This window comes from Syngnathus leptorhynchus, chromosome 10 (assembly GCF_054491065.1).
Source record: "Syngnathus leptorhynchus isolate UIUO chromosome 10, UIUO_Slep, whole genome shotgun sequence".
NCBI classification, from domain to species: Eukaryota; Metazoa; Chordata; class Actinopteri; order Syngnathiformes; family Syngnathidae; genus Syngnathus; species Syngnathus leptorhynchus.
Genome location: NC_141204.1, coordinates 3,241,981 through 3,267,877, shown reverse-complemented (window position 1 = coordinate 3,267,877; position 25,897 = coordinate 3,241,981). Strand labels below are relative to the sequence as shown.

Genomic DNA, 25,897 nt, shown 5'->3' with positions numbered 1-25,897 from the left:
AAAAAAATGGGCGGGGTAAGGTCTCTTATTTCTAGTTGCCAAGGATACACACCAACCGGTCGTCGTGTCGATAAACGTAAGAATCTCACCAAGTAGTTTGTCTCGTTAAGGTTGCAATTAATGTAATAGTTTTAATAGAAATTGAAGTATCAATTGTAGTCTTGCTTGGTTTCATTGGGTAAGGCAGGTAGCGACAAGCAATATTATTATTGATCATGTTCAAAGTGTATTGAACTTAACTAATTGTGTTCATCTTCCACATTTTCCAGGTTAAGGTGAGTTTTAAGGTTTGTTTATCTGATAAGGAAATGACTTCTGACATATGATGCCAACTCGTATTGTTCGCCAGAAATATTGATTTAAAAAAAAACACTTTCAATTATCATCATGACGTCACGTGTTAGCAAATAACTTTCACCTTTTCTCCTTTGGTTGTCTTAGTAATACTGTCAAAACAGATTACGTACTTCACACCGCGACCTTAACGTCTATTTTTACCAATATGCCGGGAGTTTCTCTTATTTGTGCATATTGACCCCCATTTTTGGAGTAGCAGAAATAAACAGTTAAATAAATGAACATTTTTCCTCTCAGCGGACAAAAGAAAGAAGCTGTCGCGTGTTTGCGAGTTTTATTCGCTTCGCACAATCAATGATACGACTCGATAATGTCCTATTCCTTCTGCGTGCACACTTTATGTTTTCATTTGAATAGGCAAGGAACTAATGGCTTAATTTAAACGAAAATAAATTCATTCATTCAAAGTTTCGTTTTAGCGCCCTCTTGTGGTGAAACAGGGGATAGCAATAAATAAATAAATAAGCCGTGAATACTGATACATTGACTGTACTGAGCATGTTTTGTATGGTTTCCCCCAAGGCACAATAGAACTAAAGTCTTGAATGCCTGATGTGGTAAGACAACTCAGTCCACCATGGAGGTCAATACTGAAATTGACCCCGATGCGCCACAACAGAGTGAGGTCAAACATTCCATTTTGTATCTTCTGTACACCGTGTTGCAATTTACTTGTTTGTTTCGACCTGCTAGTGTTATGTGTTTATTCATTTGTACTATTTATGTAACAGCATCTAAGCGAAGATGATCCGATTTATTCAGACAAAAAGGAGCAACTACTGGCCAGGATGGAGGCCATCCGCAGCACTGTGAGTGGAGCATCAATTATGTTCTACCAATGTACAGTGATTGACGGAATGGATCCATGTTGTCAGATCCAAGAGATGATCAGGGAAAACGAGCAAGTCCCCGAAATCGAGCGACTGGAGCTTAAGGAGTTCAACGTGGACGACGACAGCCAGAGGATGTACGACGTCGCCTTGGAAGAAGAAGTGTCTCAGGTAACACGGCCTTGAAATATTTCTTCTTCTCAGATGCCATTTCTGATGTGATTCTTGATCGCAGTTGAGAGACAAAATTGAGATGGAGATTTTAGAAAGATGCTACAAGCGTGACGTCGTCAAGAGAGACTGCTGGGATTCTCTGAAAGTTAAAGACAGAGCTGTAACGGTACGAAACGCGTTCTGAAGTTAACTCGACTGACACGGGAACTAAAAATGAGCTCGTCACAGGCTTTTCATACGGAGCACGAAGTGACAAACTACCCACTCAAAGAACGAGCGCAGGCCGACTTGCTTGCCCTGCAAAGAGTTGAAAATTGCAGGAGGGAAGAACTGGCTGTAAGCGCAACCATCGTAGTTTATATATATATATAAAAAAAAAAACCTGATCATTCTTCAAAAAGTGTTATCCAACAAAATCTGTGCTAAACCTTTCCAGGCGGCCCAAGAAAAACGTGCGGAGGAAGAAGCTGATGATTTTTCCGAGGGCAGTGGAGTAGCGAGCAGCTACTCGGCCGAGCTGGGAATATCCCATTCTTACCTGTACGACCAGTTCAGCTTGCACACCACCGAGCAGAAGCTAAACCAGATCGTTCTGCTTCAGGTGAGAATAGCGGTCAAGATGAAGTCAGCTTGTACTACACTGCATTTACAGGAGAGGGAGCCCGTGAGCAATAAAAATAAAAACATGACTGGCCAACACTATCATATATGCTATCATAATATTCTCAATAAATTATGGTAGAAAAAAATGTGAGTGATGCAGAAGGACAATCCTCATTTTGGTCTTTCTCCTCATTTTCCCACCCTCCCAATATCCAGGATGTGATCTATCAAATCAAGGTGGCTCTCAACACCCAGTTTGACAAGGTGTGTATTCAAAAAGTGCAGGAGATCAGCCGTGTCAAAGAGAGGAACAAGCAAGTGAAGGAGCTCCTGGATGAACTGGAGCTGGAAGAGGAGCTGTGGGTGCCCGTCCTGAATGACCGGGAGGTGCCCGAGAGGGTGTTTGGTGTGGACGACTCTGAGGTGACCCCCCCCCCTTCCAATCTCACCTGTCACATTTGTTATGGCTAAAAAGGAAATCTTCTCATGACTTATTAGATCAAGGCAGAAAAGTACCTCAACCCCGAAGAGGAACAGGAAGAGGAACGGAAGAGGCAGGAAGAACAAAAGCGTTTGGCGGCCAAGGTACGCTGCCAAAACAAACGTGGCTTTGTTTTTGAAGCTCCTGTTTTGTAATTTGGTCCAAATTCTTCCTGGCTTGGAGACGGGACCAACCGCGGAGCTTTTGTACGTTCGCATGCATACTTGTCTCGGCAGTAAATTACACTTCGAAAGAAAAAGGAAGAGTCAAGCTGAGGAGTGCTAATAAATCACTAAATGCTACCACACCTACGAATAATTTGGGAGTACTTTTACTCCATTACCCCAACCTAACTTTAGTTTTGATCTATTTTATTTATTTGTTTTGGTTTGTCAAAGAAACATCTGCCTCGGGTGCTTTCACATGACTAAACCAACGTCGGCAAGAATCAAACGGAGACTGGCAGTCACATGGCGGCAGCCCCACACAGTGACTCATTTACTAAAAATGTGGCGGAAATGTTATTTTTTATTTTAGGTACTGTAGAGTGGTGTTTTGGAGCCAATATCGAAATTTTTTGAGAGGTTAAATCACATCACTGCACGTTTCATATGAACTCATTCGCTCCCATTGACGACTCTAGACGTCCAATATCCATTTGAATGAGTTAATGGAAAATATTTCACAACGTGTTTATTTCAGAGCGACGATATTCGAGAAAGGGCTCTGGATGACATGATGGAGGGCGTTCTGGAAGTGAAAAAAGACAGTCTACTGAAAGCGGTGGGTCCGCTCGCGCTCATGACATGACATCCCACCCGAGTTGCTTCGTCGAATAAAACAACCGGGCCAAAACGGAAAGTACGGGAAGTGCCTATTGAATGTACTCCACAGGAAGTACCCCAGCCCGAGTTTGTTCTGGCCAAACCTAACGACCAGTGGAGCGAAGAAGAGAAAAAGCAATTGAAAGAACATGAAAAGAAAGTCAAAGAGCTGGACACAGAGAAGGAGAAATACAGAAAGGTATTCCAAATTTCCACCGCACCTGCTTTGACGTAAGTAGTGACCACTTTTGAATTCTCAGTCCCTGGAAAACGAAATCAAAAGCCTTCAGAAAGCTACCAAAGAGGCCACGGATCGCTTTGATGAAGGTTTGAAAAAGCTCTTTGAGATGAAACTGAAGTCCGACATGGCCATATGTCAGGTGAACAGCCAAAGCGTACACACAACACATTAAAGAGAGTTTTTTTGCATCCCAAACAAAATTACTGATATTCAAAAAACAGGAAGAATTGAAGATTAAAACTCTCAATTACTCGGTGCTCATGGAAGAGATTATGAAGAATGAAGAAATGGAGATGGCGCAAAAACTGAAAGAAATGTCTGCACAGAAGGTACAATTGTTATTTTATCCAATTTACATCCTGTTGGAATTCCATGTCATTCCTCCATCATCTTCTTTCTCCTACTCCAGATAAAAATGGGCAAAGAGCTTGAGAAGTTTGGAAAAGAAGTGGAATCGTTCCAGGAAAGTTATGAGAACATTGTGGCGGACGATAAAGTAAGTCTTCTGATCGCGCCCGAACATCTTCTTTGCCAGTCAACGCCTATTTCCAACATTTAATGTCTCTCAAGGTTCAAGACAAAGACTTCAGGAAGGAGTTTCCTAATCTCCACAAAGCTCATGTTGATCAGCTGTATAAACTCTTCAAGCGAAGACCGAGGTTGGTCATTATTACCACTTTTTTGATTTGTGAGTGTCATAAAAGTTTGTTTTCTTTCTGCTCAGAGGTCACAGGAAAAATGCCATGGATGAGTTGGACTCTCATAGAAACATGCCAGAGGGACTGAACCAGCCAGTGTGGGAGATGTTTTGTCAAATCCGCAGAACAAAAATCGACACGGAGCATAAGGTGACGATTTAATATTCATACGAGAATCAACAGAAGCTCACAAAAAAATGAAAATGACTTGTCTAATTATCACTATAATGACCATCATTTAAATACAAAAGCAATAAATTGCCAGGGGCCCTAAAATTGAACCGTGTGGAACGCCAAACAGCAGTTGGACAGACAACCATTCATTTCTGAATTTCTGCTCTTCTGTTTTAATCAAGCAGGAACATTTGTCATCACCTTTCCATTGTTAAATTGCCGATGTTGTTAAAAACCACATCATGGCACTTTTCCTGCAGATCAAATCCACAGCGGCCGCTCTGGCCGAAATGCAAGCGAGTCTGCTCAAGAGGCGAGAGGAGGACGAGACCGCCGAGCGGGGAATCGAGTTTCTCACAACAGAACTTGAAAAGTCGGTGACCCTCCATTTATTTTATTTGACCCAAAAAAGTGACTTTTAGATGACTTGTAAACAAACGATTGGCCTCTATACCTTTCAAGCCTGCGTGAGAAGAAGCAGAACTTCCTGACGGACATCACGGTCCAGTTCCTGCTCAAACAGGGCCAGGTGGAGGTGACCAACATGGATCTCATCCCCGACTACAGCGACTCCATTCTTATCCACAGGAGCAAAGTGGAAGAACTCAACCAAATTATCAGGGTCAGTTGAACGCACTCACTCATCGGTTCAACCGGCATCTCACCAAAGACCGATTTGTCCAATCAGACCCTCGGCGAGCAGAAGATAGCCACCATGGTGCAGACCAAAGACTTCCGTAAGGGCATCATCCAGGTGGAGTGGGACAATACCGTGAGGAGGATGCAGATAGAAGATCTCAAAAACAAAGAACGGGACATCCAGAAGCTGCGTCTCACAGAGGACCACAAAGAGGTCTTGGATTTGATTTATTGACTTTTTTCATAAATGCCAGCAAGTCATAAAGCAATTTTCGGTTCCCGTCAGAAGATTTATGATCGGATTGATGAGTAAAGCTTTTTTTTTTATCAGCGCAATGGCTTCAGGTGAAAGCCGCTTGTTCTTTATGGCCATTTAAACACATCCAAGAGCATCAATCTTAAGTAAACACACGACCTAACAGGGAGATACGTTGTCCAGGCCACAGCCAACGAGCGAGTAGCTTGGAGAATCAACAGGCCCCCATAAAGATCTGATGAGTCACGCGTCTTATTTTTAACATGGCGATGACTGTGCATGAGAATGCGTTCGCTCTGGGGCCCAGATGCCCGTTTATTTTGGCAAAAGGTTCAGGTGGTTTCTCCCGTGGCCTACAGCGCCGCTTCCTGCCATTGTTCAAGTCTCTGGAACGGTGACAATTCAAACCTTTGAATACAAACAAAACCATAAAGTGCGCTCGTCATGTTTATTGCGCAGTTGTTTTTATGCCAACCTGGAGTTTAACAACGTGCGCTCTGTACGCCTTTTTTCTTTTTTTCAGTATCTCAAGGCAGACAGCGACAGTCGCGTGTGCAAGCAGACGGTATCGCTGAAGGAGGCTCAGTCTCTCCAAGCGAAGGTAACACGAGGCCTGATCACATCAAAAATATGGCAGACCAGGAACAAAAAAAAGTTCCATAGCCACCTATGCTTGTTTTTTTTTTCCCTGAAACTTTTAAAGGCTTATCAGAAGGACATAAAGACTCGCAAACAAAAAATCAGACACCTCCAAGCTCAGACGATCATGAAGGAACAAAAGAACGTCGTTTTGGACAAGCAGGTCCAGGACATGCAAGTGACTGTGTCGCAGATGAAACACATCCACGAAGCCTCGGGTAACCAAATCACACATTCCAGAATTATCTGGAACTTCAAAAAAAAAAAAAAACCAACAACTTTGTTTTTCTTAGCTTCTGAAAAAAACGAAGCGCTGAACATGGAGCAGCGCTATCAGGAAATCATGCTGGAGCAGCGGCTGAAGGACACGGCCAGGTACCAGATGGAGAAGCTGGCCTTCCTCAGCACCGAGGTACAGCATTTGAGGAAGAAGAACGTTCCTTCGCTGGTGCAGATCAAATACGACTAAGCCTCGTGCAGGCGACCAGGTTTTATTTACACTTATCTTGAATAGATAACAAAGTAGCAACAAATAAAAAATGCCATATTACTGAACATTTACTCTCCGGTATTATTTAGAAGGTCAACAAAAGATATATTAGATATTTCGATACACATTCATGAAGTAAAGTCCTCCTCCGTGCGGTCAAAGCGTAGGAGTTTGTCATCCAGACCAAAGAGGTCGATAAGTTCAGACAGGCTGGCTTTACGTCCTTCCACAGGAACGTCCGACTGGAGCTCGTACAACGCGTTCTGAACGCAACTCCGCCACTTGTCGATCAAGCTTTGAAGCTGTGCCAGTTTGTTCTAGAGAAGGAGAAAAGTTGAAACATCATCAGGATGTCTTCCCCCACCGCCCGCATTAAGCGACCCACCTTACTCCTGTACATCTTAACCATCCTCAATCGGCGTAACGTCTCCGCCTTGTCCTTCACCTCCCTGCCAAGCCGCTCCCGTCGTTGCGCAAAGTCTTCGGGGCGGGAGTGCGCCGGTCCGGGAATTCTCCAGGAAAACTTTTCACTCCCAGGTTTGTGTTCCTGGCAGTTGGCAGACTGGGTGATAAGTGGAGGATTTTTAGGAACGTCGTCATCCGTTGTCTGGGAACGAGATGGAATTCGTTGGTCATCCTCATCGTCCACGCAAAGGCGCTTGGCCACGGAGAAGGGCGAGGTGAAGGAGCGGCGCGTTCTTTTCAGATGTTCCTTCATGGAGGAGCTCAACTTCTGCTGAGGCTGTGGAGACCAGATGGCAGAGTGTCCGGTCAACAAGACTCGGCTAAGCCAGTTTCCATATTGACGTCACACATGCAGTATACTTAAACTTTCCCAAAATCTGAGAGATTGTCGGTATCATGCAATGTTGTTATTAACCGATTTAAGCTTCATGTTATTTGATGTGGACATCACAAAAACATTGCACGTACCAGATGAACTGTTTTAATTGATTTAGTTAGTGCTAATTTTAATTTTTTTTTTTAGAAGGTAAATTATCTGAAATGACAGCGACTACTTGAAAAAGCACACAAATTACCGTCTCAGCGATTCCACATGCGCTCGTCGGTGAGCAATTATATACCGATTTAGATGACACATTCTTCGGCGTGACCTCCATGAAGAAAGCAGCTCGCAGTCGCTAGTCAAAACGATTCAAAATCTTCTAAAAAACGACGAAGTGCAAGAAGTTATTCTTTCTTTTTTAAACTAAGTTCTTCTGCGATGCATTTCCTTGTTTTGTAGTTCATAAGCCCTCCAAAGTCTGTGATTGGTGGATTGTTGATGACGCAAACCCGCGGAGGGTTATGGGAAATGTAGTATTTAGTACATCGCAGTCAAACCCCACTAAAACCCCGTTGAAATGACATTTCTCTCAAATTAAATTGCATCTGTGATAAATTTCTAACAATGTTATGTTTTACGCTACAGTATTAAGTCAAAATACAATTTAGTTTTAGCTTTAGGCCCTGTGTTAAGACTATTTCTTGGTTACGCTCTCGTATCTATGGCGGGGTCATGAGGTGATTCAACACTTCCCACCAGTTGATTCACCTCCAGTCTCAGTTCTTTTACCAGCCTCCTACATTTTCTTCTGTAACATCATCCTGCCTGGACACACTTGTGCAATTTCACATATTCAACAATTAAGCTTTGTAGTGAGTCAACATTTCAACTTTTACTTTCAGGCACTGGTTGGGAGTTTTTCCAGCCAAAGCGAAGGCAAAGGTGGCTATCAAGAATCTCGAATCCATGTGAGATGTGAGTGAGGTTGCCAACATTTCATCCAACACAGGTGTGTCTGTCATGAGCACCCATAAATTTCTGCATGGGCATCCCAAGCTGCACTTTTTCCCATTCTTTCTCTGTTAGGGTTGAACCATTTATCACTTTTATAATATTTTCAAAGTTCTCTCATGTGATTGAGCATGACGCTGAGATGCAGTTAATTAAAATCCAGCAAGGTCACAGCCTTGGCCCGACACAGAGAAACTTTTGTTTTCATCTCGCTGGGTGATGTATCACTCCCCCCCTCCCCCCCTACAAAGTGTGAAACAAGCTGCCCCAGAACAACAACAACAACAAAACAGACTCAAGTGTTATTTGGCGTTGCTTCCAAAGTGTGGCAGGGAAACGTTTTTCAGCAGACTCTTGTTACAAGAGTGCATACGTGTGAAAATAAGCCACAGTTATGATGAGGGACGGAATCGCTTCTAATTATAAATCGTGGTGGTGAGAGAGTGATTATGTCTGCCAATTTTTTAGAGGGCGGGGGGGCAGTAGCACTGTGTGTGGGTTAGTTGCTGGATCCGACTAGTTGCTGGAGAGATTCCCGTTCCTAATTAAGATCATGTTGTTGTCGTGCACAAACTGGAGCAGTGCACGGCCAACTTTGCTCGCTTGATCTTTCATTTGGATCTCATCAAAACACAGTATTTGGAAATTGACACACTTAGGGTCCAAAGAACCTTTGGTGGTACTTTGAAAAACTCCAATCACTGTCCAAATACTTCTGGATTTTACTGTGGCCTGTTGATGCATTAAAAAGGATTCCCACGGTGCATTCTCGCTCTACTAGTGTGAGATTTGCAGTAATGAAGTAATCATTGCCTCGTGTGGAACCTTTGGACCTCGATATGTTTATGCAAAGTTAATCTGCGGGGTGTGTTTTATCAGCTGAGCAAAAACATGGTGGATCCAAACTGTCAGCTGAAAAAAAAAACAACACTCACTATTTTCAACTTTTTTTTCTCACACACTCACGGAATGCTTTTTTTTCCCCTCCAAATTATTTCCTTTCCTATCAAGCTTTATTCAAAGTTGCACATGGATTTGAGTGGAGTACATCAACCCCCCTTCCCCTGTCCTCAAGTCCATTTGTTTTCCATCAGTGGAGCAGAACCGAGTCACGCTCGCCGTGAGTCATGCGGGTGGGTGGAGGTCAGTGCCGCATGGGCGTGGCGGCTCAGGGATCCCGTCGGCTCTAATGGCTCCTCACTGGAGAGATAAAGAATGATTCTTCCCTCCAAGTTGCACAAATGGTCGGAAGCCTTTCAAAAAGTCAAAGAATAAACCCATTGTTAACTTGAAGGCTGAGCAACTTGTAAGCAAAGACTTTCTTTGTAGAAGTAGAAACTTTTTGAAAATGTGTCCAATTGAACTGGCTCCGTATCTTTCAAGGGGAATTGGACAAAATGTCAGGAAAAGCCCTCTAGAACTGCTTAACTTGATTTTTCTTGATCTTATTCTTTTTTAGGTCACAAAAATCTTCAATTTAAAGGGGGTGAGGACTATATTGTATATCGTTTCGTTTTCTATAATGCAGGCTATAAATGTCTTCTTTAAACCATGCGTTGGCTAAGCATGGAGTGTCGCTTGTAATTATACCATTAAACTGTCATAAGTAAGGCTTTGTGCAAAAAAAAACGGTTTCACATAAATACTAAGTGTGATAAAGTACAGTAGAGAAATACAATAGTGTCTGCAAACCACAAAGTGCATGCCAATTATTGTTCATGCAGCAGATGTGATCCAGTTGCAACAGGATGAGCTTTCTCGCTGTACACAATCGCCCTCTACTCTAATAAAAAAAAAAAGTTCCCACCCCCTACTCCAAGAAAAAAAAAAACATTTGGGCAGCAGTTGTGTCTTCAGAGCCGCAGTAGGAGTTTTCGCTCACTGTTTTCAAGTTTGCAGACGGACGCGTTCACGTGTCAGCTCCGGCTGTGGGACTTTGGAACTGCGGACAGCTACACCTGCCTGCCAAGCGACGCCGAGGGGCGCGGCCGGGACCGCTGCCCGCAAATCTCCGTTGCAACTTTACTTGGGCAACACAAAGTCACAACAAGAAGCGGAGAGGACTTTTTTATTTATTTTAGGAACATCCCGGGACTTCTTTGCGCACGCTGGCCCCCTCCCCGAAGGAGCTCCACGCGGACGGGGGGACTTGATTGACTCCTTTGGCTGGAGGTATGAACATAAACAATGAAAATACTTTTTAAAAGCACATTTTTTTTGCTTTTTTACCTCCCATGCTGAATGTTCCTTAATAGCTATCACTTCACCCTGCGAGTTTTTAAATATTTTCTCTATTTGTGCTTTGAGATGGAAATACATCAAATCATTTTTTTGTCCCTTTTGATGAAGTTAAAATTAGTCTGTTACCATGATCCCTGGATACTTTTTCATGCTCTTTACGTTTCTATTTACATCTCTCCTAAATATATTCCTCAACTTGACCTCTCCCTACTTACTTTGACAGCAACCCTTCTATATGTTATTTATATTTCCAGGTTAGGAGGTGAAGTTAAACAGGCAGTAGTGACTTAAAGGAATTTAGGATGTGGATTCTTTAAAAAGCAAAAAAGTGTCTGGTCAGCATTTGGGGGGTGGAAAAAAAAACACAGTATCGGCACATTTGTGGGAAATTGAGGAAATAGGAAAAGTGTTGAATGTATTAAATATCCCCGGGGTGTGGTGACTGGCTTGTATGGTGTGCATTTGGCCTTTTGAGTCTTTGTTGGACACAATAATGCCGCTTCAGAGCCTGTCTGGCCATGTTTTGTATCTTCTATCAACTATTCATAAGTGGTTTGGGAGTTCAAATGTGTTCGAGGACAAACATTTACATGATTGGAGTCTGTATGGAACAAGGACGCTGAAAGATGTTTCTTTTATACCCTTGACATTTAGCTTTTACGGTTTGTCATGTGACTTCTTTTTCTGGCCCCTGAAATGTATATAACGGTCCAACATTTTGGAGTAAGTGTCACAAAAAGCCAAATTAAAAAGTAAAGATGCTTAGAGTTGATCCTTGTGGTATACCACTTGTCCATCATCCGGACATGCCAAGACGTTTGGGCTTTTGCAGCAATAACAAGTGCCTTTTTTTGGCTCTAAAAACATACAAATACTAACCTTGGAGGCTGGTCGTTCACTTTATTGTATTTTTAAATATATATAGAAATGAACTCCGCCACATTTTTTTTAAAACGAGGCAAACTTTATGAACATGATTATGTTTCATTGGGACGAAATGAAAGCATCAATTCCATACTCGCCTCGTGACCTTTCTCACCAAGTGAATCTTGTGACATTCTTGTGCGTTCCCATCCTTCTCATTGGATTCTCGTTTTTATAGCCCAATTGGCATTTTACCGCATTTGAAGCAAAACAAGAGTTGGCACGCATGCACGCACGGTAGCGTGAGTGCGGTCATAGTTGTGCTGTCATCTTGTCTGCAGATAAAATGGCATGGACCAGCTAACGCCACTGGCGGACTTCTCGGGAGACTTGGCCGACCAACGGGGTGAGGTTTCTAAAGTCTTCAGGGTGTAATAAGATACAGTGGAACCTCGGAGGACTGACCCAACTGGTCAACCGCAGATTTGTTTGTGTTGGAAAAAATACTTTTTTTTCCCTTCGGAAATAATGGAAATAGAAATAATTTGTTCTAAATTATAGCCAGGGAATGTTTTAAATATTCCTTTTCGGTTGTACATTTAGAAAGAAGACATGTTGGGTTGTTTAAGGTTTCAATCTTTGGATGCTCGCTGAGTTCGTGATGCTGCTTGCCATTGGCATTTTTTAAAACGCCATTTTCCGATTTCAAAAGAAGTATCGTAATAAAAAGACCCCCCCAAAAAAACATGCTTAGATGTAATGCAAACTAAATTGGACTCCCGGAATCTTATTTGGACATTTTATGATGTCATAGAAGTTTGTTTAATCATTAAAATAATCGATTGTGCCCCTCGGTTTAAAACTTTTACATTTTATGACACTTTCAAGTCCTCTTTAATCTCCCGTAACTTTGGACGTTCAAAGGCTCTCAACTGATGTTGCATTCAAAGACCCCATCTAACATTCCCCAGCTGCTACTGCCAGGTTAGAGTTAACTTTCCACCCCGCTGGCACCTTCCCTTGTGCTTTTGTCCCACGCCGACTGTCACTTTCTAAAGTCTCACCTTTCAAATTTCCCCCCCTCCTCCCGTCTCACATTTAAACCCTCCTCCGGTCCATCGCTTTAATAATCAACATGTGATGAGGTCAAGTCCCGTCTGGCGATAAAACACAAGTGGACTTAGAATGTCAGAGCATATTTTTCTTGATGTGTCACCTCTAAATATAATCACCTCCTGTCGGTTAAGCTCAGTAAAGTGCTTAAAAGGTAAAAGTTAAGAGTCGCATTCTAAAAGTCTGAGGAAGCCAAAAGCCTGAGCGGAGTTAACAAATGGACACCGAGGTTGGCGTCTGGAAGCCTTGTTGGCAGCCGTGCCAAAGTGGTTAACAGATAAAGAATGTTTGCCGTTAGTTTGAGAAGTCCATAAAAGTCTGTGAGAGGAGTAGGTGGGGCGGGGTGGGGGGTCGGGATGATGTTACTCACGGGCCGAGCTTTTCCTTGGTATTATCGTTATGATTATTAATGGTGACGTCCAGGAACAAAAAAAAATAAATAACGCTGTTTGTAAACGTAGCAAAAGTGCGCATGGCTCAAACTTAAGAACAGGCTTGCATTCCTCTGCTGATATTTTGGCGGAATTGATTTATGATTTATTGGACAGAGGCAGTCAAAATTCTCTACAATTTTCTCTCCACTGCAGTAAATCTGAAAAATCTGACCCTGGCAACGGCATTATCGAATAAGATCCAATACAAGAGCTGTATCAAAAATGCAGCTTTATAAAGATAACTCACGGCGATTTTATTTTGGGCCGCTGCAAACTTCAACCATCTCAAAAACTGCACTCCAATTTGTCTGAAACTTGATTATTTGTGTTGTTTTTAATTGAACACAAAAGCATAATGTCAACGCTTAACATTACAATTCCATTTAAGGGGCCATTTGAGAAGTTTTCTCTTAACCTGGAAACGCAAACATTGCAAAACAAAAACAAAAAGTCACCTTTAATGACTTGTACCCAATTAAAAGACAAAAAGTGCACCCCAGCACTCCCGCTAATGGAAACCGAAATAACCATCAGGCACCCGCTCGGTGGACAGTTGCTCACGCGGGGGCGGGGGGATTAGCGTTAAAGTAAACACGCCGCTTTGTATAGCGACTCCCCGGATTCTTCCCAAACTAATCATTTTTCTTTTTTGTGCTATCAGTCGTGACGGAGTCCCTAACGTCCACGAGTAGACTGACATCCCTCCCGCCAAGTGAGTGTCTCCGTCACGCTCGCTTTAATTGTTGACGTTGAGGCCAAGGCATAACGCGGTAATTACAAGCGTGCAGCTCAGAGGGAAGTGCCCGATGAGTAATGGCGGCTTTCGTGTTTTGCTGTTTGTCTTCTGGTTGCTAGAGGGAACCGGCGGATCGAGTCACAGGAACATGGCCAGCACCAGCGGAGGAGGAGGAGGAGGAGCTTTGGAGAAGAACATCTTAACGCAGAAAAGCAGCACTTCTTATTTTACTTCTTGTGAGTCAGCCAACGCACCCACGAGTCGAGCGACTGACTCAGAGTCGAATCGATTCGATTTGAAACTTTTGTTGCAAAATCAAACGATTAACAAGCGTTAAACACAAATGTTCTTAAGATCATACGCGTGTCCCTCATCCTTCATGTTCTGCAGCCTCGGTGGGCGTGAGCAGCAGTAACTACAGCTCCTCGGGGGTTTACCTGGGAGGAGACGCCATCGGAATAGGAGACGGTGCGACCGGCTACCTGGATAATGAAGGCTACAGCAGCGGAGGAGGAGGAAGAAGCGGAAGCAGTTACATCGTCAGCTCGGTGACCAAAGTCAGCTCGTCGGGCGGGGGCAAGAGAACACAGGGCGCCGTCGCCTCCTCGGATAGGAAGAAGGCGGGGTCCAGCCGCTCTGGAGGTTACGAAGGTGAGTGCCTCGTGGTGGAGGTGAAGTACGACCACTAGGGGCGCTCTTGATGCACTATCGCGTCTCTTCCAGGGAGTTCCAGCGCTAATTCCTCGCCGGAATTTTCCCGCAAAGACTATGGAATCTATTGTAAGTGACTCTGAAAAGCTTCAAAGCTTGATAGGAAAAAAAAAATGTCTGGGTATGGTACATGGTTGCACCAAAGCACTACTTTTGCTTTTTAGGGAGTCATTTTGCTGTCATTGTAGTGGTTTTAATTTTTTTTTTTATCATTGTTATTTAAATTTGGTAAAAGCAGAGTTTGTCTAATAATTTGGATTTTCTTTTGGGGATTTTTTTCAGGCTCGGGCAACACCAGAGGGAGAAGCGAGAGCAGAGGTACGCCCTTGTTTTCCGCAACACCTGCAAATTCTGAAAATTCTCCCTTTTTGATTGCAATCTGAATTTTTTTTGTTCCATCGTTGGCGGCCAGAAAGCGAAATCCGGGCCCGGCTGCAAAGCGCCTCTCCCACAGCCGGCAGATGTGAGTCGACTCTTTTTTTTTCTTATATAACGTATCATAAAGTAACAAAAGCATCTTTATTTGGCTGAAGGGATCTCGTGGATCGTTTTAAAGTACTTTCGAATCGTGCTTTCTGAGTTGGGGCCCTGTCAGGGTTGGCTTTTTTTTTAGTCCCTGAAATTCCTGCATCTCTCCCGTGCGTGTTTATGTGGAGATGGCGAACACGTGGCGGCAACCTACAGCACAATATCCAATCTGGCGTTCAGATGGACTCCATTGTGGCTTTTCTTTCCAATGTGCTGCTGCTGCCTTTGGTCCAAATTTGGCGGCAGCGCTGGTAGAAGTGACTCACAGTTTACCACATGCTTCCCACTCACTCACTACGTCCCCTGCTGTACTTGTGAATAACTGCAGCCATTCCATTCAAATGTTGTTGGTTTTTTTTCTTTTTTAAAGGCAAGGCTAATTTATGCAGCACGATTTTTCTTCATTGTGTAGCGATTATGCAAGCTGGAAGTATCACCCAAAACAAAACATAAACATTCAGCTCAAGATGTGAGCGATCATTCATGCGACATGTACTCGAAATCAGGGTAAAGCGCCGCAACCGAAATTTACCGTAAAACCTCAAACGTGGCCTATTCCTGGCTGAGGCAGACTCCCAGAAGGCAGTCTGTGCGGTTTTCGAAGACTGAACCCCACATGGGCCGGGTGTCCAATTACCCAGCTGCTTCCTATTTGTTCGGGGAGGAGTGTTCTCTTTTTTAACGTTCGTTTCGCATGCTATCAAACAGGCCTGCTCTCTAATTGAACACGACACAACTGCAAGGAGATGCTTGAATGTTAAAAAAAAACTTTGGAGTGAGCTTCAGTCACTTTGCCGCTAGATGGATCGACTGAACACAAATGGAGGAGCAAAACATGTAGACAGACACGATGACAATACTCTAAGACATATATTCTTTATCCTCTGCCAATCATACTTGCAGGGGCGGAGCTGGATGACGTAAAGAAGCTGCTGAAGGTTCGCTCCAGCAGCTCCAGTCCCGTGCGTGCATCCAGCACTTCGGCCATCATGGGCGGCCCCAAGAAGGCCAGCGTGGAGACCCAGACCATCTCGGTGACTTCTCGGGCCTCACAATCGGGTATTTGACCCCGCCCCCTGCCCACTCCCACGCACAGACACTTTGTCTCCCTCCCACTCTGGGTTTTGTATTACAGCACGTTAGTCACACACGACATCTGTTTTTCTGAGAAAGTGAATCCACGGGGCAAACTGACATTTCATACACGCCGAGACTTTCTTGTCTCTGATTCATTCTCCCTTGAATAGAGAAATAATAACAAATGTGTCTTCTGCCTCTTCCGCAGTGTTAACATTTGGTTCCGGCGGCAGATCGGACGGCTTCCACACCGTGGACGCATCCGCCTTGCTCGAAACGGGCCTGCCAGCCGGCCGCTTCGACATAGGCGGCAAAGCCAGCCATTATGAAGGCAGTCTCAAATCGGGCCACTATAGTGACGCGGGAAGGTCGGACATCGGCGTGAGGTCCGTCACGTATGACGCGGGCGTGAGATCGGGCCAGTACGGTGGCGGTGTGAGATCCATGTCGTATGATACCGGCGTGTGGACAGGACAGTATAACGGCGGCGCCAAAGCAGGGCAGTACGATACCGGCATCAGGTCCTTGAATACCGGTGTGGTGTCCGCCCAGTATAATGGCAGTTTGAGATCAGGCCAATACGATGCCGGCGCCGTATCCTCCCAGTATGGCGGCAGTTTGAGGTCCGGCCATTACGACACCGGTGTGAGGTCATCCCAGTACAGTATCAGTCAGAAATCTGGCATCCACGACTCCGGCATGAGATCCACCCAGTATGACTCGGACGCGGCGCTCCCGGCCTTCCCGTGGTCCACCGCCACCTTGCCTGCCGCCGCAGGCACCACCGCCGTGGCGGCGGGCGCCGGCAGCAGTTATTCGTACCAGGCCGGCGCCAACAACATGTCAGGGGGAGCGACACCCATCGCCCTGGGCGCACCGTCCCTGTCAGGTGAGTGTGTCACAAAGTGCATGATAAATAGTTTTTCTATGATGAGAATAAATCAACAGAACTCAACATTAAATGTTAAAAGAAATATTTATTTTGAATATGAAAACAAACACAAAAAACTATACATATGAGATGTATCATAGAAACACTGTAATCAGACTCATATTTCCCCACAGTGTATGGCTTTCAGAATAATTTGGCGCCCTCTTCTGGCAGTGCAATCACTACAAGCGGCGCAAATGCCAACATGACAAGTACGCACGTTTGAAATGTCCTGAACAAAAAAAAAAAAAAAAAAAGATGAAACATAAGAGTTTACCTTTATCTGATTGTTTGTTGTTTTTTGACAGCTTACGGAGTTCAGAAAAACGTTTCTGGCGTTGGCGGTGGTGTCGTTGGTGCTGGAGTTTCTTCAAGTAAGCTGCTCTGTCGCCCTCTAGTGGTTTAAAATGTTTCTACTGTCAAACACTCATCTTACGCTTACTGTAAAGCTGCTTGATGCTGAATAGTACAGCATTATTGCATATTTATATGGTAAAAAAATATTGATCTCATGCTGATTTAAAATTTAAATCTTAAAATCTACTATGGAAAAACAAAGGATTTAATTATTATTTTGTGAAAATGAGAATTCTCATCCGAGGCCTCCCATTGGAGGAATGACACATTGCTATCTGTCCTCCCCAAGCCACTCGATCCCAAAACGGGGACGCATACAAGGACTATATGTTTGTTAATTCGGAGAAGGACAACGCCAGGGAGACGGAAGCTCTTCTTTTGGCCAAAGACAGCGGCAAGCAGTTCACTCGGGCTGCAGGAGGAGGTGAGGCGCACCTTTGTCCAGGTCGGAAATAAAGTGGAGAGAATTGTCGACAACCGCCGCTTGTTGACGTTTCAGGTTCCCTCTCGGGCGACTCCATCCAGAAGGAGAAGTTAATCACAACCTACGGTGAAGGAACTCAGCTCAAGGCAGGGATGGGAAATGCTTATTGTGAGTCTGAAACCACCACAACACTTTTTGCATTTATTCCTGAAGCTAAAGATGTATGACTTCATCAGATGGATCATCGGGAGTTTTAATGAAAGACAAAGGCACACACGCACGTATGTATTTCTGTTTTATTTCGGCGTATTCGAACTTTTATGGAATTTTATCTTACGGTGAGCTTCGTCCGCAGAGCTTCGCAAGAAAGGCGGCGCCTGCGGAGGCGGCTGGTGCTGCTGCTTTGACGCCTGTTGCTCCTGGTGGAAGTGGCTGCTGGGATTCCTGCTCCTCTTCTTGCTCCTCCTTGGACTCCTCTTCGGCCTCATTGCGTTGGGTAAGGAATAGTACAAATTGTTGATGGGGGCACATTTTCATTGGGAATGCCTAATGTATTTAATTCTAACAAAAAAAAACATGTTTTATTGACTTTTTAAATGTCATTCAACAATTTGTTTTACTTTCATTATTAGCTGAGGACGTGAGAAAGCTGAAAAACCGGGTGGCCACTCTGGAAAGCGAGTCGGCCATCATTTCTGCTCGAACCAGTCGTCTCGTGGGCCTCGGCGGGAATACTTTCGTGGACGGCGGAGGCCAATCCAAAACGGACATATTCGTGTTTGGAGCAGGGGGAGGAGGAGGCTCGGACTCTAGTTCTGGAACGCAAATCGGAGTTGCTGCCGGGGCCGATGCTGGGGGTGGTACTTCCGCTGGGGGTGGTGGTGTCATTGCTGGAGCTGGTGCTGGAGCCGCTGGTGCTGGAGGCGCTGGTGCTGGAGCCGCTGGTGCTGGAGCCGCTGGTGCTGGAGGCGCTGGTGCTGGAGGCGCTGTAGGCACTGGAGGTGCTGGGGCCGCTGGTGCTGGAGGTGCTGGCGATAGCAGCGGTACCAGTATGGGTGGCGCCGGAGCTAGTGGTTCCAGTGTTGGAGGCGCTGGAGCGAGTGGAACCAGCATAGGTGGTGCTGGAGCTAGTGGAAGCAGTGTAGCTGGGGGCGGAGCTACTGGAACTGGCTCAAGTGGTGAAGCAGGCACCAGCTTCGGTGGCGGCTCTAGTTCTGGACGTACTACCATCATTACTGGCGGTACCCACATTGGTGGCGGCGCCGGTGGAACCGGCAGCAGTGGAACCGGCTCCAGTGGGACCGGCTCCAGCGGCGGCGCAGGCACCGGTGTCACCGGTTTTGGCGGCACCGGCAGCATTGGCGGCGGCGGCGGCAGCGACTCCTCGTCTAGCCACACCTCCAGCAGCCACACGACCAGCCACACCTCCAGCGTGAGCCACCACGAAGGTCAAGTGACCGCCAACGGCTTCTGGACTAGCGGCACCGGTGGTTACGTGGACGCCGCCGCTCTTCACATGGCCATCCAGCGCATGGTCCGAGGAGAAATGCAGTCGCAGGCCTTCCAAGGTAATCTTTTCAATTCATTTGTTACTCCATAAATATAAATAATTGGCTATTAAATATTCAATGAAACTTCTTTTCCAGCGTTCATAACGGCCACAATGCAAGGAGAAAGAGGACTGCCTGGACCTAAAGGTAGATTTATTTGGCGTGAAATCGCTACTTTTAAACAAACTAACTGTGTGATTTATTTGTCACAGGTGACACGGGTCAACCCGGATTTCCAGGTAAGGTATTTTTTTTTTTTTTTTGCACCCACATTCACACATTGTCTGTTGGTTAATATCAAACCTTTTTGACCTCAGGTGCACCCGGTCCAATTGGTCACGAAGGTCCTGAAGGTCCAAAGGGCCAAAAAGGAAGCCATGGTATTACAATATACACGCTTTGGACTGTGTAGAACTGGGTTAATGAATGTCGGGATGTGTCTTCAGGTGAACAGGGATTGGAAGGGCCTCCTGGTTTGAGGGGGCGAGAAGGCCCTGCTGGACCGAGAGGTGAACCAGGATTTGGCTCCAAAGGAGACAAAGGTACATCAAGATAATTGTAGTAGCAAATAGGACAGGACCGGACAGGGGAAAAGACTCCAGATTTGTAGGACAATAGTGTCTTCTCAATCTTCAGCATTTCATTGTTTTTGTTTCGGAAGGTAATGCTGGGGAACCCGGAGTCCCCGGTCAAAAAGGTGAGACCACCCCCCGAGCACTTTTTCCAAAATAAGCCTTCGAGTCTAATATTCAGTTTAACTCGACATTGATGATTCACTGCAGGTGCTTCTGGGCTCATTGGAGCACCAGGTGAGAGTCTTAAGTCTTGCTCTCTAGAGTTCTTCTTCTTTCTCTTTGGACTTAACCTCAAAGGAGGCATCAGAATGAATCTTTCTCTTCTGGATCTTCTGCTCTCGCTCCTCGTATCTGCAAGTCTTCCCTCACCTTCTTTTGTTTCAGTGGGAGCTGTTATTCACCTTTTCTTCACCTCCTTTGCAATTCCCCCTTTTCTTTGAAAAGTTAACCCTAACTTTCACTCCTCGTCACTTTTTGGCTGTTCCTTGTCATTCACTTGCTATCTACTCTCAGGCAGATCCCAAAATCACCTACCTGTCCATTTCTAAATTAAAATGATTCTGCTTTGGCGCCCTCTGCTGGCAATAGTGCTAAGCAGCTGTGACATAATCTCACGCCCATGATTTGTTTGTTCTAACCAGGTCCTCAGGGTTTCCATGGAGAAGCAGGCACACCTGGTCTCAAAGGTAGAGTTTGTAGAATAAAACACAAGATGGATTCAAACAAAATAAACCTAACGTGACTCATTGGTGTGGTCAGGTGATCGCGGTTTACCTGGTTTGGTTGGACCCGCTGGAGAGAAAGGAGCCAAAGGATCAGCTGGTTAGTGGCAGGCCTTATCATTCTCTTTTTTTCCCAGACAACAGTAGATTAATGTCTTTGTGTCTTCCTCTTTCCCATCATCAGGTCAAGACGGTTCAAAAGGCTCAAGAGGTAAAAGGAAATTAGCATCTCTTGTTAGCCACATAGCTAATTGTTTTATTTTGAATTTTAAACAAAGTTTCAGGAGATTTATCATGAATGATGAGAATTTTTTTTTAAATATCTGCCCACAGGTGATCTTGGCAGTCCTGGCCACCCTGGACTTCGAGGGCCAGCTGGCCCGCCAGGAGATGCTGGACCTCCGGGTGCGTTTTATTTTGAAAATATTACCAAACAGACTTGGACAATTAACAAGTGTTATTTCCAAATATAAAAAAAAAAAAAACCTGTGACGTGAAAGGTTTTTTTTCTTCTTCTTGAAGGACTACCAGGCAATCCAGGTCAACCAGGCCCGAAAGGTACAAAACCAGCACAAAACCTGAAACACAAAACCCGTGCAATAATTATTGTTTATTTTCAGGTGACACCGGTGAAGCAGGAAGAATTATTAATGCAGGTAACGAAGCTAACTTTGAAAAAAATAGATTGTAGTCTTCATGGTCAGGGTGTTTACATGTCAATCATTTTGCAGCCGGCGTTGCCACCGTGCACATCCCTGGACCACCCGGGCCTCGCGGACCTCAGGGAGTATCAGGTCCGACAACCTCTTTTAAAAACGTGATAATAACATCCACATTTGTAACATTCGATGATGTTCTTAGGTCCAGCTGGCCCTGCTGGTCCTGCAGGTAAGTCCTCACATTTCTTCACAAGGCTTTTTAGATTCAGTGTGACCATGTTGTTGGTCCTGGCAGGTCCTAAAGGTGACCGTGGAGAATCCGGATCAACAGTGAGGACATCTGAGAGCTTCAGCTCAAGTGTAGCGGAGAGTGAGTACAAAATTCTCCTGTTTGGATTGAAAAAGGGAGGAAAAAAAAGTGTAATATTATCTTCTGCGTATTAACTTGAGGAATGGAGTATGAGAGATTTAATTAAGCAGGATGCAAGAGAGACAGACAGGAAATGAAGGTTGAGGAAATGTGGGGTCAGGCCAGGAGTTCTAAAATACCAACATTTCTTTTTGTTTATGTTTTAGGGCAGTATGCTTCCGGCGGTTCGTCATCTCTACGCGGCCCACCGGGTCCACCTGGGCCACCTGGACCTCCGGGTCAGCCAGGTACGTATCATCTGATGTTTCTGATGAAGTTCATAGACTGTATAATCATCTCCAACATGTTCGCAGGTTACGGAAGACCAGGGCCCAAAGGCGACAAAGGAGATTCTGTTGTTACAAGCGGTTCTGGTACGAAATGAAAATATGAGATTGAACACATCAGCAGCGCTTCAAGACGTCATAAAAGATAACAAAGCTCTAATTTCCAAATTTCAGGAACTTACTATACCGGGCAACCGGGACCACCTGGGCCTGCAGGACAGAAAGGAGCCACAGGTCAGACCAACACCGAGTGAGCTTTCATCTCGGATTTTGTTTACCTCAATAACTTTGCGTTCTTCTTTAGGTTCTCCTGGACCGAGAGGCTTCCAAGGTGAGTTAAATGTAGCCCCTCCCCTTCAAGATGGCGCCAAAGCAGCACTTTTATATTAAGCAATTGGTGATGACGAATAATTAATGAACCGTGGTGCTGCAGGTGAACCAGGACAACCCGGTTTGCCAGGAAGACCAGGAAGCTTGGAGAGAGGTCAGCTCGGGAATATTACAAACAGATCATGCGCTGAAAATTTTGTTAGTCTGGTAGACTAAGCTTTTGTTCTCCCTTACAGAGTCCACCTATACTGGAGAACACAGTGTGCAAAGATCTCAAGGACCACCAGGACCTCCTGGACTCCCAGGACCACAGGGAGTTAAAGGTAAAGATAGTAAGGAGCTAAACGATCTGCTTCCAACAATATAGCCAATGGAGGTTTGTTGTCTCTGCTTTTAAGGTGACACCGGAGCTCCTGGAATTCCTGGATCTTCTCGAGGTAGATTGAGTCATTCTGAAAGCCACGAGAACAATGAATAGAACAATTCTGGCATGGCAACCCAAGTGACGGCACAGTTTCTCATACCAACATACGCTTTGTCTCAGTCATCTCAGGCCCTCCTGGTCCTCAAGGACCTCAAGGACCCCCCGGACAGCCCGGTTCCTTCAGTTCATCTGTGGAGATGCGCCAGTACTTGACGGACTACCTAAGTAATGTCCTGAAGAACAAAGTCCCCCTATGAAGACCATTTGGGTGACTACTAAAAGTATGACTTTGCAGGTAGAAGCAGACAGTCTGGCATTCCCGGGCCTCCAGGTCCACCCGGACTTCCTGGACAACCCGGAACTTTCTCGGGTTCCATGGAGGAGCTCTCCGCTCGTCTCGTTGCCTACTTGCAACGTGAGTGTTTGTTTATAAGTCTGAGATTTTTTTTTCCTAACTATGTTGTCCGTTTGCAGGTTCTGGCTCTAGCTCAGGTATCAGCATTGGTGTTCAGGGTCTCCCAGGACCACCTGGACCTGCTGGACCTGGAGGAGCCTTGACTGTCAGTAGTCTCATTGCCATGCTACAGAGTCAGTAAAACACACTGTCAACTTTTTTTCTTGGAGCAGAGTGGTGGAGTACTGGCTAAAACATCTCTCTATAATCTCTAGGAGAAGAAGTGAGGAGATACCTGTTAGGCCCACCAGGTCCTCAAGGACCCCCCGGACCACCGGGTGGATCAGGAGGCATTTCTAGCGTTTATAATATCGAGGAGGTGGCGACATATGTCTTCAACATCATGAACGGTAAGTCCAGAGTCAAAACCATTGGTGCTGCCACGTGTGTTGACATAATTTTGGTCATCAGAGAGAGGAATCGCCAGAGGACCACCTGGACCACCCGGACCTCCAGGAGCGGGCGGATCAGGCGGCGCGGGCTACGCGACAGTTTCAATCGATTACGCGGCTCTCGTTAGAAGTAAAACAGATTCCAGAATCCACTTGGTCCACCATCTCAGTCAAATTTGTGACTCAACATCTTGTCTTGGCACACAGATCCAGACTTCCGTTCATGGATTGGATCCGCTGTGCACCAAGGTCCCCCTGGTCCTCCCGGTACTCCTGGCCAACCTGGGGCCCCTGGTCCTCAGGGACCGCCAGGGGTCGTGTTGGGGGGCGGTCGTGCGTACAGCTTGGAGGAGCTTCAGCGTTACCTGCAGGGTAAGTAACAACCTGGCACTTAAAGTCTCATGCAGCAGAAAGTTTCAAGTACCCTTAAAAAATATCCAACCTTGAATGTTTGACAGCCTCTAGCTTCAGAGGTCTTCCGGGACCTCCCGGACCTCCAGGCCCACAAGGACCAGCCGGTGGTTCGGGTGGCACCGTCACTTACAGCGGAACCTTCCCTCGGGAGACCATCCGTTCTGAAGTTCACAACTACCTGACCAGTAAGCTTCTACTTGACAGTTTGCATGTTTGTAATATCACAACGTCACAAACGTCACTGTTGTCCATCAGCCGACAACGTCCGACGCGCCCTCACCGGACCTCCGGGTCCTCCTGGACCGAGGGGCCAAAAGGGAGATCGCGGAGAGACGGGTTACGTTCAAACACACAGCAGCCACAGTCAGAGCTCCTCTCAGAGCGACTCCCGCTACGCCTCCCAGCGGCACGAGCTCGACCTCAGCAAGCTGAGCGAGACCTTGGACTACAGCAGCGTGGCCGTGAAGGTCTCGGACTATATCAAAGGTGAGTGGATAACTCGGCACTTAGTAGGAACGTCTCGACTCAGCGAAATTTTGAACAAGTCAGATATGGAGAAATAATTTTCGTTCCTAAGGTGACCAGGTAGTCCATAAAACAACACCACATGTTCTTATCCTCACGCAGACCAAGGCCTGCTGCAAGAGTACCTGGTGGAGGGTCCTTGGAGGACTCAAGTAAGAGCTGTACAAGGCCCGCCCGGCCCACCGGGCCCCCCCGGAGCACCCGGTTACAGCCGTGTGATTGCAGCTTACGGCAACGTCACGGCTGACCTCATGGACTTCTTCCGAAGTAAGAGCTCGGATCATGGGAGGGTTCACGCTAACCTGAGCTTTTTATTGATTCTCCTTGTCTCGGCACAGCTCACGGCACCATCCCTGGTCCTCCGGGTATCGCCGGACAGAGAGGAGAAAGAGGCTACCCGGGACCTAAGGGAGATAAGGGTATCTAGCGCAAGTCGTTTAAATTGGAAACATGAAACTGGCACTGATTTCTCAATTGTATTTGCTTCTAGGTGATGCCGGACGTCCAGGTTTACCAGGAATTCCAGGGACGTACACGATCCAAATTCCACATCGCGTACAGAGGAGTGAAGCAGGTATTTACAAATTTCCCGTTCTGGAGCCTTTTTTTTTTTTTTTTCTTTAGCAAATCTGATGAACGTTTATGTTTTGTTGTTACAGGAGGTAAAGAAATCAAGCGGGAGAAGCAGGAAGTTGCGGCAGACGGCGGCTGAAGCGCGGCTCCTACTTTCTTCTTTGTTCTCAACCGAAGCAATGCAAGTAGAACGAAAAAAAAGAAGCTCTAGTAATAATTAGCTCTTTAGCTTTGCTGCTGGCCGGTGTTTTTTGGAACACGTTTTTCCATCGCTCACATGTGGATGTTTTAATATTTGCTTTATTTAGATGAAAATATTATCTTAGTAGAATTAAGCTCAAGTGACTGAAGTTGTTTTATGTTTCATTTTTAAGTATTCTACTGTATTGAGGTCAATGCCTTAATTGCTGTTTTATGGAAATTTCCATTTTATTGTTCTTAGCCATTATTTGCCATATAAGCCGACAGGATCCGTACAAATATTGAACATTTCCTTATGGAACATATTTATGTTAGCATTAGTATTCACCCAAGTTACATCAATTGCTGTATTTAGACCAGATTTTTACTGTACTTGAAGATTTATAAATTAATACGCAAAGCAATATTCCACTTGAGGGCTGCAAATGAAGCTGAAGGAATGACTGATTAGATTGTTTATTTTTGTATATGAGAACACTGACTTTGATGTTTTGACTTTATACCGTCACATTTTGGGGGGAAAACATTAAATTATAAATTGCTGTCGTACTTGCTTTTATTTAAAAACACAAACCCGGAAAAACATGAATATTTTTTTATTTACAACAAATATGTCCATTGACATTCCCAATACATTTGATCTGACAATAGAACTGCATATATACTATTTTTCATTGAGGTGGAGAGACAATACAATTAAAATTCAGCATGTTAAAATTCTTAAAAAATATATCAATATCTATGATTGGTGTAAAACTCAAA

The 25,897-nt window shown here is 45.2% G+C and overlaps 3 protein-coding genes across 10 annotated transcripts; 2 read left to right on the top strand and 1 right to left on the bottom strand.

Moving 5' to 3' along the window:
* Positions 1-46: 46 nt before the first annotated feature.
* cfap43 (cilia and flagella associated protein 43) lies at positions 47-6,487 on the top strand. 2 transcript variants are annotated; one of them, XM_085922954.1, is made up of 22 exons: positions 47-275; positions 880-977; positions 1,089-1,166; positions 1,233-1,358; positions 1,423-1,527; positions 1,590-1,697; positions 1,798-1,962; positions 2,181-2,387; positions 2,463-2,549; positions 3,148-3,228; positions 3,340-3,468; positions 3,530-3,649; positions 3,732-3,839; positions 3,920-4,006; positions 4,081-4,169; positions 4,235-4,358; positions 4,643-4,755; positions 4,845-5,004; positions 5,071-5,235; positions 5,801-5,878; positions 5,981-6,134; positions 6,210-6,487. In XM_085922954.1, exons 2-22 carry the CDS (start codon positions 903-905, stop codon positions 6,383-6,385), a joined length of 2,535 nt encoding a protein of 844 aa, XP_085779080.1. In that variant the 5' UTR covers positions 47-275; positions 880-902; the 3' UTR covers positions 6,386-6,487. The 2 variants fall into 2 exon arrangements, with proteins under 2 accessions (XP_085779080.1, XP_085779081.1); XM_085922955.1 differs by having other exon boundaries at positions 880-982.
* Positions 6,392-7,688, bottom strand: sfr1 (SWI5-dependent homologous recombination repair protein 1). Of its 2 annotated transcripts, none has more exons than XM_085922961.1 (3): positions 7,447-7,688; positions 6,792-7,148; positions 6,392-6,723 (listed from the first exon to the last, which is right to left on the bottom strand). In XM_085922961.1, the coding sequence occupies exons 1-3, from the start codon at positions 7,525-7,527 to the stop codon at positions 6,535-6,537; spliced, it is 627 nt and encodes a 208-aa protein (XP_085779087.1). In that variant the 5' UTR covers positions 7,528-7,688; the 3' UTR covers positions 6,392-6,534. The 2 variants fall into 2 exon arrangements, with proteins under 2 accessions (XP_085779087.1, XP_085779088.1); XM_085922962.1 differs by having other exon boundaries at positions 7,492-7,688.
* Positions 6,813-25,678, top strand: col17a1b (collagen, type XVII, alpha 1b). Of its 6 annotated transcripts, XM_085922924.1 has the most exons (53): positions 9,049-9,510; positions 9,664-9,690; positions 10,097-10,376; positions 11,651-11,715; positions 13,518-13,568; positions 13,712-13,828; positions 13,983-14,243; positions 14,316-14,372; positions 14,586-14,621; positions 14,716-14,766; positions 15,735-15,890; positions 16,117-16,797; positions 16,974-17,051; positions 17,148-17,213; positions 17,486-17,620; positions 17,696-17,788; positions 17,857-17,901; positions 17,976-18,116; positions 18,253-19,188; positions 19,267-19,317; positions 19,383-19,409; positions 19,488-19,550; positions 19,617-19,712; positions 19,832-19,867; positions 19,953-19,979; positions 20,387-20,431; positions 20,505-20,567; positions 20,652-20,678; positions 20,801-20,872; positions 20,990-21,025; positions 21,088-21,123; positions 21,199-21,261; positions 21,329-21,355; positions 21,422-21,496; positions 21,703-21,783; positions 21,850-21,909; positions 21,997-22,056; positions 22,127-22,153; positions 22,256-22,306; positions 22,389-22,475; positions 22,551-22,589; positions 22,697-22,801; positions 22,872-22,991; positions 23,051-23,164; positions 23,246-23,380; positions 23,442-23,552; positions 23,630-23,794; positions 23,881-24,021; positions 24,092-24,322; positions 24,464-24,628; positions 24,700-24,780; positions 24,852-24,935; positions 25,021-25,678. In XM_085922924.1, the coding sequence occupies exons 4-53, from the start codon at positions 11,661-11,663 to the stop codon at positions 25,071-25,073; spliced, it is 5,613 nt and encodes a 1,870-aa protein (XP_085779050.1). In that variant the 5' UTR covers positions 9,049-9,510; positions 9,664-9,690; positions 10,097-10,376; positions 11,651-11,660; the 3' UTR covers positions 25,074-25,678. The 6 variants fall into 6 exon arrangements, with proteins under 6 accessions (XP_085779049.1, XP_085779050.1, XP_085779051.1 ...); XM_085922923.1 differs by lacking the exons at positions 9,049-9,510; positions 9,664-9,690 and adding an exon at positions 6,813-8,202; XM_085922925.1 differs by lacking the exons at positions 9,049-9,510; positions 13,518-13,568 and having other exon boundaries at positions 9,625-10,376.
* Positions 25,679-25,897: the final 219 nt, after the last annotated feature.